Genomic DNA, 12714 nt, shown 5'->3' with positions numbered 1-12714 from the left:
TGGCCAATCTTTCAATATGGTAATACCTTCATCAGCTAGACTCTGTTGTGTTGCACAGAATCTGTGGCATGAAGCTCTGTCATGCTGAAAAATCTCCCCTTCATCCAAGTCTGGTAACAAACTGCCCTTCAATAACTGGATGTATTTGGCACTGTTCAAGTTACCGTCAATTTTAACCAACTTTCTTGAACCATCACTTTTCATGTACCCTCAAAGCATCAAAAATGAAATAAATCTAGACATACTTGAAAATACACATACACTATAACAATTCATGAATAGAAGAAATTAATTAACATAATTTTAATTTGTCCCAAACTTCACTGTTTTTGTCATGTAATGTGAGTTGTTGCGCTTTTCTGGAGGCCTTCTGACAAATTCTCACTTATTTAAACAATAGTTTAAAGTGGCCAAAGGCTTTTGTGTGGTACTGTATTTGGTGGTTTTGGAACAACTTAATTATACTTTTAAATCAGTTACATAATTTTTTCTCAAAGCTAATTATAGGGAAATTCAGTAAAATGTTGATAAAATTTTTAAAATTTCATTTTACAATCACTATGTGAAAAATGTTATTAGACAAGTATATAACTAAATTGAAATATAGAAGAATTAGGCATATTATTGGAATTTCAGTATTGTATCCAAAGCAGGCATACCATAAAGGCAAAATAGCACAAAATACTGCAGTTCATATATAAAAAATATACAAAAATAAATACAAAATATACAAAAATGAAATAAATCCAGACATACTTGAAAATACACAAACATACACAATAACGATTCATGAACAGAAGAAATTCATTAACATAATTTTAATTTGTCACTCATTTTGTAGATTAATTGAAAGTGTGTATTTAAATAAAAAAAAGTTGAAAACAAGGTAAACTTGAAAAAATATTGTATAAAATAAAATTTTATATCAAATTAAATAAGTTGTAAAATTGTGAAGCATTCCAAACTGCATAATGGAGTTTTGCTGTATCCACATCAAAAAGTTGTTTCAGTTGGCTTGGCTGTTCGCTGAAGATTTTTCTCTTTCAGAGAGCTACCCCACCTTTTACTTTTTTTTTCAATGAATAGCCTGTTTTTAACTGCATCGACACAGCAGCTTTTGAGTCCCCTTGTTTAACAAGCAAAATCATTCAGGAGACTTATATTTATTATAAGCTAAACTAAATATCATCACCATTATTTCAATCTACCGAATATTAGTTTGTCATTTAATTCATCCACTGCTGGACCAGTTAGAGACAAAAATTGTGAAACTGATTACTGGCAGGACTAGTTTGGATAAGATGCAGTTTGATTTTGTCCCAGGAAAAGGTACCATTGATGCTATATTCCTAGTGAGATAACTGCATAGCTTCGATAAGTGTCGATCTAAGAAGGCTTTTGACAGAAACCCTTGCTTCGTATTTGGTGGTTGGTAAGGGAACTGGAGATAAATGGCTTGTGAAGGCCATACAAATCTGTATAGAGGGGCAGTAAGTAATCACACACCTGTCTTGAATTCCCCTGTTATGGCCTAGAAAAACTAATAAGGTAAGTGACCTAGGAACCAAATCTTGGGTAGCATCTAACTAAATGCTAAGTTTCTCACTGAACTTCTTGCTAACTTTTACTTTGCTGACTGCACCCTCTGTACAAGGCTTGCATGGCTCTTGCAAGCCATTCATCTACCCCCAGTTTTCTTAGCATTTATCAAACTACAGAGCATGTCAAAAGCTTTTTGTGGGTCAATAGATGATGTTTAACCCTTTATTGTTTGCATTATTCTGCCAAAATTAATCCTTTTTTATCCACATTGCTTTGAACTTATCATGCATTATCTTGTAGCTATGAGATTATGATGAGGTAGCTGTTAATTTTTAAAATGATATTGTAGGGTTAGTGTGAGAGACCAGATCTGGCCAGTTTGAACATAAAACAGGCAGAATACTTCTGGCCGGTTTAAATGCTAAAGGCTTATCAGATTGCTTTTAGGTAAGAACTTCTGTAGCTATTTCACTAAAAAAATTGCATCAGTAACTCCCAATCCTAGTACAAACCTAAACTGCACCTTGTTTAACCCTTTCATTACTATATTTCTGACCAAAATACACTCCTTATGTGTTTCAAACATCGCTATAGAAAATGGGTTATTAGCTAATATTCAATTGGGTATACAACAAAATTTTACTATAGAATTTGTTATTCTGGTAACTTTCTGATACCCATAATAATATTTATGGCAAAATAGGCCTTAATTTCATTTAAGGTTGTGGGAAACAACAACCTATCCTTTCTTTCGCTTTGTTTACATTTAGCGTAACGGTTCATTTCCGCCGTAATTTTCTGATACCCACAATAATATTTATGGGTAACTTTCTGATACCCATAATAATATTTATGGCAAAATAGGCCTTAATTTCATTTAAGGTTGTGGGAAACAACAAACTATCCTTTCTTTCGCTTTGTTTACATTTAGCGTAACGGTTCATTTCTGCCGTAATTTTCTGATACCCACAATAATATTTATTGGTTTTGGCAGAGACTGAGAGAAATGTTTCGAAGTGCTACGAACGACTACTGTTTCAAATGAACAACGCACACACACAAACATATTCATTCCTGATATGACACCCACACATGTACTCTGTATTTCTAGCAATTCGTAGCAGTTGCCTACATTTTGTATGTAGTGTACCTATAATGAATCAAACCCTTTAATTAAATTCTTTTCAATTATGGATCGATTTACATATTTGTTTACATACACATTCCATTTGCATCTATGTTCATTGATATACACTTAACCACTACAGCCCTTTCTACTTTTCAAAGAGAAATGGAAGTTTTCCTTTTCCCTTTAAGCTATGCAGAAGTTTCCTTCTGCTGTGCTTCTGATCATTCTGTCTTTATTTTAAAACTATAATTCATAATTGTGTATTGTAGTATTTAAAATGTATATATTAAATTAACAAATTATATTTTTCATGTTTCTTACAGCCTATTCTGATGCTGATTAAGCAAAAGGTTTCAGATATTGGTGAACATCTTACCATTGTTACTTCAGCAGTAAATGATATTTCTGAAAGTATTGTATCATATTTATCTACATCAGCTGTTAACTCAAGATCAAACTCAATAGAAATTGGCCAAAATATAGTAAAATCTCTTACAGAGTAAGTAAATATTATTTTGGTAAATATTATTTTGGTAATTTAATGCTTAAAAGAAAGGGAGGTAAAGTGGCTGAGTTCCTTTTGAGCATTGGGCCTCCCGGACGAGTTCCTTTTGAGCATTGGGCCTCCTGGACGAGTTCCTTTTGAGCATTGGGCCTCCCGGACGAGTTCCTTTCGAGCATTGGGCCTCCCGGACGAGCTCCTTTCGAGCATTGGGCCTCCCGGACGAGCTCCTTTCGAGCATTGGGCCTCCCGGACGAGCTCCTTTCGAGCATTGGGCCTCCCGGACGAGCTCCTTTCGAGCATTGGGCCTCCCGGACGAGCTCCTTTCGAGCATTGGGCCTCCGGACGGGTTCCTTCGAGCATTGGGCCTCCCGGACGAGCTCCTTTCGAGCATTGGGCCTCCCGGACGAGTTCCTTTCGAGCATTGGGCCTCCCGGACGAGTTCCTTTCGAGCATTGGGCCTCCCGGACGAGTTCCTTTCGAGCATTGGGCCTCCCGGACGGGTTCCTTTCGAGCATTGGGCCTCCCGGACGGGTTCCTTTCGAGCATTGGGCCTCCCGGACGGGTTCCTTTCGAGCATTGGGCCTCCCGGACGGGTTCCTTTCGAGCATTGGGCCTCCCGGACGGGTTCCTTTCGAGCATTGGGCCTCCCGGACGGGTTCCTTTCGAGCATTGGGCCTCCCGGACGGGTTCCTTTCGAGCATTGGGCCTCCCGGACGGGTTCCTTTCGAGCATTGGGCCTCCCGGACGGGTTCCTTTCGAGCATTGGGCCTCCGGACGGGTTCCTTTCGAGCATTGGGCCTCCCGGACGGGTTCCTTTCGAGCATTGGGCCTCCCGGACGGGTTCCTTTCGAGCATTGGGCCTCCCAGAGGCAAAATGGCCAAGTTAGTTTTGAGTGTTGGACCTCACGGAGGCAATGATCAAGACCTTTAGCATTATGCTGTGCTTGAGAAAAAGATCCATCAAACCATTAATGCGACATGTCGGCTGTAATGCTTCTCTTTCTTCAAGAGATATGGAAGTGTTGGGGTCCTGTCCTACATGCTAAACTCCATGAGCTCTTTGTTGCATGCTGGGAAGAGTACAAGCTGCCATGAGTTCTCCTCGATGCTGTCATCATTACACCATACAAAAAGAAAGGTGTAAAGTCAGACTGCTCAAACTACCAGGGATCACCCTGCTTTCCACTGCAGCAAAAGTTCTAGCAAGATTACTCAACAGACTTGTGTGTGTATACACACATACAGGGTGCGGTGAATATATTGTCATCTAAATTATGCAAAAATGAAAATAGCATTGGCCTCTCATTTTAACTTATATTTACACCAAAATTATATAAAAATATCTTGATATATTAAGAAGTAAGTTTATTCAATAAAATGACCATTGGCTTCAACCACAGTCTCCAGGCGGCTTCAGAATCTCCTGCAACTCTTCTGGATGGTTTCCTTGTTTAAGTTGGTGAATGCTGCCATAATCCTTACCTTCAGTTCATCTTTGTGTTACAAGGAGTTTTATTAGTCTCTTGTTCAACTGTGCCACACGCATAATAATCAAGGGGGTTGAGTGTGAGGAATTAGGTAGCCAGATGTTAGGGGTGATGTGGTCACAGAAATTGTCTCTCTCGGTACATGTTCTCAGATTGAATTGTCCTTAGATTGATATCCAAGCACTATGAAATGTCTGTATTGGAACTTCCAGTGTGAATGCCAAGCAGTACAGCCTGTCATTTCCAAATTTCTGGCAGAGTGAATTGCATCATGGTGCTATTTTTCTCATAGACGTTGGCTAACTGACCATACTATTCTGTGTAGTCGACGAAATCAAAAATAAACAATGCTCATGTGTGAAATTCAAAATATAAAATGGTGACAATTTACCCCCCTCTCTCTCTCTCTCTCTCTCTCTCTCTCTCTCATATATATATATATATATATATATATATATATATATATATATGTATATATATATATATATATATATATATATGTATATATGTATATATGTATGTGTGTGCATGCATGTAAAAAGCACCCACTACACTCACAGAGTGGTTGGCATTAGGAAGGGCATCCAGCTGTAGAAACACTGCCAGATCAGGCTGGGCCTCGTGCAGCTTTCTGGCTTCCCAGACCCCAGTTGAACCGTCCAACCCATGCCAGCATGGAAAGCGGACGTTAAACGATGATGATACACTCACACATATGAGTGCGTGTGTGTACTCTTGTCTTGACATCACCTGATGGTTGTAAATGAGCATCACCGTTATTCAAATGATGTTTCTTTCCAGTCTTCTGTGAAAAACAATGTCTGGCCATTGAAAATATTACTTTGGAAACAGATGAAGGTTAGTGTTAGGAGGTATCCAACTCTAGAAAACCTGCTTCACCAAATTCCATCTGAGCTATGCAAGCATGGCAAGTGAGGTCGTTGCCAGTGCCGCTGGACTGGCTCCTGTGCAGGTGGCACATAAAAAGCACCATTTGAGCGTGGCCATTACCAGTACTGCCTGACTGGCCCTTTTGCCAGTGGCACGTAAAAGCACCCACTACACTCTCGGAGTGGTTGGCATTAGGAAGGGCATCCAGCTGTAGAAACTCTACCAGATCAGATTGGAGTCTGGTTTGCCAGACCTCAGTCAAATCATCCAACCCATGCTAGCATGGAAAGTGGATGTTAAACGATGATGATGTGTCATATATGATGCATGGACACCCAGAAAATATGTCCTGTATGTCATATGTAATACACAGGACAGGCCAAAGCTAAATGCAATACCTTGTTTCATGTTTCTTACTTTATGTCCTGTATATACTTTAGTGAACTTGTTCATTATTTAATGTTACAATCTTTTCTTTTGTATTTAGAACCCCTAATGAAAAGGTTTTGCTCAATAAAGATGCCATAGGTGATGTTGCTTTAAAGAAAAATGTTAATTCCCAGATTTGTGATGAGCTCAGCTTCATTGCTGAGACTTTTATTAATACGGATTATACTTCAAATACACTTGATGTGTTGTCTAAAGGTAAATATTACATGTTTAAATATTACAAATATTTATGATAAATTTACCAAAAATATTGTATTACAAATGTTTTGGAGAAGTACAGAAATGTAACTAATTTCATGTAAAAAATATTTACATCAGCACATTTTACACCCAGCTTTCTATGCTAGCATAGGATATATGTGACTCAGAGCATGTCACCGCTTATTGTGGTTGTGTGTAATTTGGTTTTGAGGAATTCTTGTTGCAATGTTAATGCAGTTACACAAAAAGATATTGCCAAAGACTGAAGTACCATTATCATTATCTGCTACTGGGAGATTAAAGGGGTTAGAACTATTAAGAGTCAAAACAAAGGTATAAGGTGAAATTTGTTGTACAAGGATATGGAACTATATTTACTTCTAATGTAAATGTAAGTTTGATTTTCTCCATTTGTAGTGTAGAGTAGTATTGTTTACAATTGCACCATAAAACAGCATTTGTACTAGAGAGAGTGACAGCCAGGTTAAACTAAAAATCATGTTAATGTATCTTGTTTTTATCTTTTAAAATGTGATTGAAAAATCGGTATATGTTTCTCATGAACTGGAGGAAATATGTTTGGCAACAAGACTTATAAAGAATTTTCTTCTTTATTTGTTGATTTCAATGTCAGCTGTAATGCTTCTCTTTCTTCCATTCTGTGTACAACAATAGTGGCTCTAGATAGTGAAAATGAATAGAACATTTTGAAAATCTGCCATGAACACCATATGTGACTAGTGTCTGTAAAAGAAAAATGATAGACATAGGCGCAGGAGCGGCTGTGTGGTAAGTAGCTTGTTTACCAACCACATGGTTCCGGGTTCAGTCCCACTGCGTGGCACCTTGGGCAAGTGTCTTCTACTATAGCCTCAGGCCGACCAAAGCCTTGTGAGTGGATTTGGTAGACGGAAACTGAAAGAAGCTCGTCGTATATATATATATATAATATATATATATATATATATATATATATATATATATATATTATATATATATATATATATATATATATATATATATATATATATGCTTGTGTGTGTCTGTCTGTGTTTGTCCCCCTAGCATTGCTTGACAACCGATGCTGGTGTGTTTATGTCCCCGTTACTTAGCGGTTCGGCAAAAAGAGACCAATAGAATAAGTACTGGGCTTACAAAAGAATAAGTCCCGGGGTCGAGTTGCTCGACTAAAGGTAGTGCTCCAGCATGGCCAGTCAAATGACTGAAACAAGTAAAAGAGTAAAGAGAGAGAGAGAGGTGTTGGTACTCTGCAGTGTGAGAAGTGCTGATGTTTCTGCTGAACATGATAAAACATTCACTGACTGATTACTTTATGCCAAAAAAGACTGGCTATTGCAAAGTCTATCTTTTCTCTTAGTCTTGGAGAACAGACTCTTCTTGCATAAAGCTGCACTTGTTGACTGCAGCATGGGAATTTTATGATGTCAATAGAGAAATCTTGGCACAGATTTTGCAAAGCTGTTTTTCCACAAGGGCTATATGTAAAGCTTTGCCAGATAACTATTTCTGAATTAAGTTCTTGATGAAGTAATAGCTACAACTATGGAGACAAGCACTATCAATGTTCCATACAATGGAGTTAGCTCCAGTTGTGGCTGAAGTGACATCAGAGGAAGCAGCCACAACTCTCTCTCTCAGTTTGTCCTGAGATCAGGAATGGTACTGGTAACATCAGAGGTAGCTGGTGTTACTAGTCATCAAAGTCAACAAAAGTTGTCACTCCTTGTCTGAATTCCATATTTGCTGACAAGACTTACCAGCAATTGTCAAAATTGATAAAGAGCCTCCTTCCCAAGGTCAAGATTTTCATGATTTTGTTAATCAGTCTACGTTTCACCACAGGAAGGCCACCACTCACTAGTCTGATGCTAATGGCAAAGTTGAATGTTTCTTGAGAACTATGAACACATTTATTAGCATACATACATACATACATACACACATACACACATACACACATACACACATACACACACACACACACACACACACACATACACCACACATACACACACACATACACACACACACAACACACACACATACACACACACATACACACACACACACACATACACACACACATACACACACACATACACACACACATACATATATACATACATATATACATACATATATACATACATATATACATACATATATACATACATATATACATACATATATATATACATATATATATACATATATATATACATATATATATACATATATATATACATATATATATACATATATATATATATATCTCGGAGAGGCACTGAGCAGCTATAAGCACACATACACACACGGCAGTAGCTCCTGCCTACCGAATTCAATCACAAAGCTTCAGTTGGCTCGGGGCTATAGTGGAAGACACCTGCCCAAAGTGACACGCAGTGGGACTGAATCCGAAACCATATAGCTAGGAAGCAAGCTCCCTAACCATATATATATATATGTGATGGAAGGCCAAAACTGGAAGGCAGATTTACCCTACTTTCTTTACTAATGCATGATAACTCCCCACAGTGCAACCAGTGTCCCTCTTCGAGGCCCTTAATAGGAGGAAGATGAATGTCAGTCTACTTGGTGTCATGCATTATAAAACTTCTTTGTTTAATACATTCCTGCATAACCTTGAATAATGCTCTGAACAGTGATAAAATATAAACATATGCAGACCAGATCTGATGCACCCAAATTCTTCACTTCTCATGGACAACAGTGTGCTCATACAGCAATGAAGAGACTGTCTCTACCTTTCAAGGCAAGCCCATTTATAGTTGTCTAGAAAAGTAGGAATTTGGTAACAATAGAACATGGTTCCTATAAAATCTCATGCAATTTTTCATTCCTCAAGCATCTGAAGAAAAAGGCATATGAACTAACTGATGAACTGCTGTCAGTGATGCCACCTGAACCAATCAGGATGGACATAACTCCAAGGATATCATTTCAACCAAAATTTCCACTACAGCCTAAATTGAGTCAGAAAATGTAAACAAAACAAGGACAAACTGATGAAATTATAAATTACTAACAGTTTATTGTATATGGTGAAAATTAAGTAATTTTCACTGTATGTGCCTGTAATTTGAATAAAAAAAAATTGAGATAAAATGTTATATAAAATCTATTACAGAATTTCGGAGGTTTTTTTCTGACACCACTTTAATACATTAGAAGTATAATGAAAGGCAAAATAGTACAGCTGTTAGTGTTGAATAAAATGCCTTGTGGTATTTGTCCCAACTCTGTGCTCAAATTTCATGAGGTCCTGTCTAACCATGCTAGCATGGACAGTGGATGTTAAAAGATGATGATGTTAATTTTGCCTTTCAATTTTGCAAGGATGACAAAGAAAAATTAATTCAGAGTGGTGGATTGTTAAACTGCTAGGTCAAAGAAGATGCCTTACAATATCGTTTTCTGGTTCTGTACACTGTAGAAACACATGTGGTGGCAAGGGTATCAAGCTGCATCAGCCAACTCAGCAGCATTTCCCTTAGGCAACCTTGGTGGTATTGGAGTGGGAAGAGTTACATGGATGAATAAAAAAAATAATAATAATAATAAAAAAAAACCTCACCCCTGCTTGCAGATGAATGATCAGCTTTGACTGCAGAGGCCCCCATTATTATAATAAAAGAAATACTTATGTATTTGGTTCCCCTTTATAATTAGATTATCAATTAACCAATCTCATTTCCTGGCATCACAACGTTTCATTTATGAACATTCGATATAGCGGAGGAACAGCAGAAGCTAATCTACTAGCAATATTTTTTTTAGAGAACTTTGTAACATCAAAGATGATCTCTATATTCAGTTATGGAATGTTATCTATCTTTTGATGGTGGTAGCGAATATTTTTTCCAAGTAAAATGATCCCAATGATTATGAGATCAAAATGCAGTTACACAGATTTTTCTTATAAACTTTCTTATGTACTTTATGTTCCATTTTAAAAGTAATGTTCTTTTTCAGACTTTTTTTTATTGTTTTATACTGATTGAGATATCATGAATGTTTTTCATGAAACATTTTTCAAGTCTATTTTCTTGATGTTTCCATTTTGCTTGACATTATCAAAAAACAAATCAATGGTACAGAGATAAATTAATAATTATGATAAAATTGTAATTAAAGTTGATACACATTATTAAGACCCTGGGGAAAATAGAATTCTGTTCTATGTAATATTTGCTTATTGTTATTTATCATTATTTCATGATAAAGAGAAAAACTAATTCTTTTCTTTTCCTGTTCATTTTTTAGTTGATGAATTGGAATCTGAAAAATTGTGTAAAAATGCTGACGAAAATCATTTAAACGTCCCCATTGAAAAACCTAAAATTGCTACTAAAAGTCGCCCTGATGTAGAAAGACGTTCCAGTATTCAATTTAGACGGGAATCTCTGGATGAAATCGATTTTGGTTCAAATCTCCCAACTACCCAAAAAAGGCGCCGTTCTTCATTACACTTGTCTGCTACAGGTCTTGACAAAAAGCGTCACCAACAATTGGATATTTTAGAACCGTCAGTTATTAAAGATTCTTGTGCAGAAGTTAATTTGGAAAATGCTGCTGACAGGGATAAAGTAGTTAAAAATAACTCTAAACATATTCCTTGTACTGATGCATCAATGCCAAATGGTAAAGCTGCAGAAACAGCCTTAATAGTTAATGATGCTGATAATGGTTTAAATAATGCCATACCCAACGTTACAATAACTGGTGAAGTTGACATGGAATTGACTGAAATAATAAACAACACTGACGTAATGCATGAGTCATCACAAAATCTACCAACTGGTAATGATGTTCATCCATCTGATATAAATCTGGAGAAACAAAAAGATACGACTGTTGCTAAAGAAACTTTTGTTAAACCAACAGTAGCACCTAATAAAGTAAAAGCAAAAGGCAACAAAAAATCGTCAAAAAGCTCAAAGGATAAAAAGGAAGATGAAAGAGGTGTGTATTTCTTTTTTTCTAATTTGTTTCACTGCCCTTCTATAATGAAATGAAAGAATGCAAAATATAAAAATGCTGCTTAGGTGAAAACATTCACTGACATGGTAATTCATATTTTCTGCTACAAAACAAAATGTAGTGCTCTGTGAGAATAAATTGCTTTAATTCTATTGGTGGGGAATTAAGACTTATTACAACATTTGATGGAAGGTCTTGCAGCATTTATTCCAAGACTTTAGTGTCTGAGTTCAAATTTCTCCAATGTCAAATTTACTAAAAAAGAGGTTTTACTCTATAAAAATATCATGGGTGATGTTGTCTTGAAGAAAAATGTATATCTCCAGATTTTTAATGGTCTAAGCTTGTTTGCTGTGTTTTTTTTTTTTATCAAGCTGGATTTTTATTTCAAATACACTTGATTAACTCTAAAAATATCCCATGTTTAAATACTCCAGATATTCACAGTAAATTTGCCAAAAGTATTGTATAAACAAATGTTTTATGCTTTTGAAAACTTTGCAGAAGAGTCACTATCGTCATTATTTAACCCTTTTGTTACTGTATTTATTTTAAGATGCCCTGTGTTTCTTTCAATTACTTTAAATATAACAAAGAATTTAGTAAAATAACTTAGTTATCATTAAGCTAGTGTTAGGAGCATAAATTGTGACTAGGGTTTGGTGGAAAATTTTAATTCAAAACTTATGAAAACAAGACATTTGTACTCAGAGCCAGAGCTGGTTTCAGCCAGGTTGGTAATGAAAGGGTTAATGTCTGTTTTCCATGCTGGCATGGGTTGGACAGTTTGACCAGAGTTGGCAGACAGGAGAGCTGCACCAGTTTCCACTTTGATGTGGTTTGAGTTCTACAGTTGGATGCCCTTCCTAATGCCAACCATTTTACAGAGATGGCTGGGATCCTTCCTTATGGGGCATTGGCATGGGTGCTTTTATGTGGTGCCAGCATGGGCACTACTATATGGTGCTGGCATGGGTGCTTTTTACATGCCACCAGCACAGGGCTCTTGGTGAGAAAAATATTTACATAAGCAGATCGTTTTACATCTAGCTCTCTATGCTAGCATGGGTTGGATGTATCTCAGCATGTTACCACTTGTTGTGGTACTTCATCATTTGATGTACCCAGCAACAGAGAAAATGGCCAATTTTGTTGCTTTTATAAATTACACAGTAATTTATAAATTATTTTGCTATATGGAGAGCATGAATGAAATACGACAAGTTATGCTTGAAATATCAGGCAGTGAATAGGATACAAAAGACAGAAAGCTGCAGGGTTTTGAGTAATTGTTGTTGAGTTAATGAAATTAGACAAAGTATTATTATAAAGACTGGAGTACCAGTATCATCATCTGTTGCTCTGTGGATAAAGGGATTGTACTGAAAAGAGTATGTCAGTCAAATTATAAGAACTATTAAGAGTCAAAATGAAGTGTAAGATGAAATTTGTAGCTGTTCAATTGAGAAAAAAAATATGGTTTATCT

At 36.6% G+C, this 12714-nt stretch overlaps 1 protein-coding gene across 5 annotated transcripts in view; it reads left to right on the top strand.

The window, feature by feature from the left end:
- Positions 1–12714, top strand: part of LOC115216772 — a 55249-nt gene that overhangs the window by 11566 nt on the left and 30969 nt on the right. For all 5 annotated transcript variants that reach the window (XM_029786340.2, XM_036506418.1, XM_036506416.1 and 2 more), the window contains exons 4-6: positions 2995–3170; positions 6042–6199; positions 10511–11209. In XM_029786340.2, the coding sequence (XP_029642200.1) occupies positions 2995–3170; positions 6042–6199; positions 10511–11209 (1033 nt within the window). The remainder of the gene's footprint in view (positions 1–2994; positions 3171–6041; positions 6200–10510; positions 11210–12714) is intronic.

The sequence above is a fragment of the Octopus sinensis genome, linkage group LG10, assembly GCF_006345805.1.
Source record: "Octopus sinensis linkage group LG10, ASM634580v1, whole genome shotgun sequence".
Taxonomy (NCBI): Eukaryota; Metazoa; Mollusca; class Cephalopoda; order Octopoda; family Octopodidae; genus Octopus; species Octopus sinensis.
This window is presented reverse-complemented; position numbering and strand designations above follow the sequence as displayed.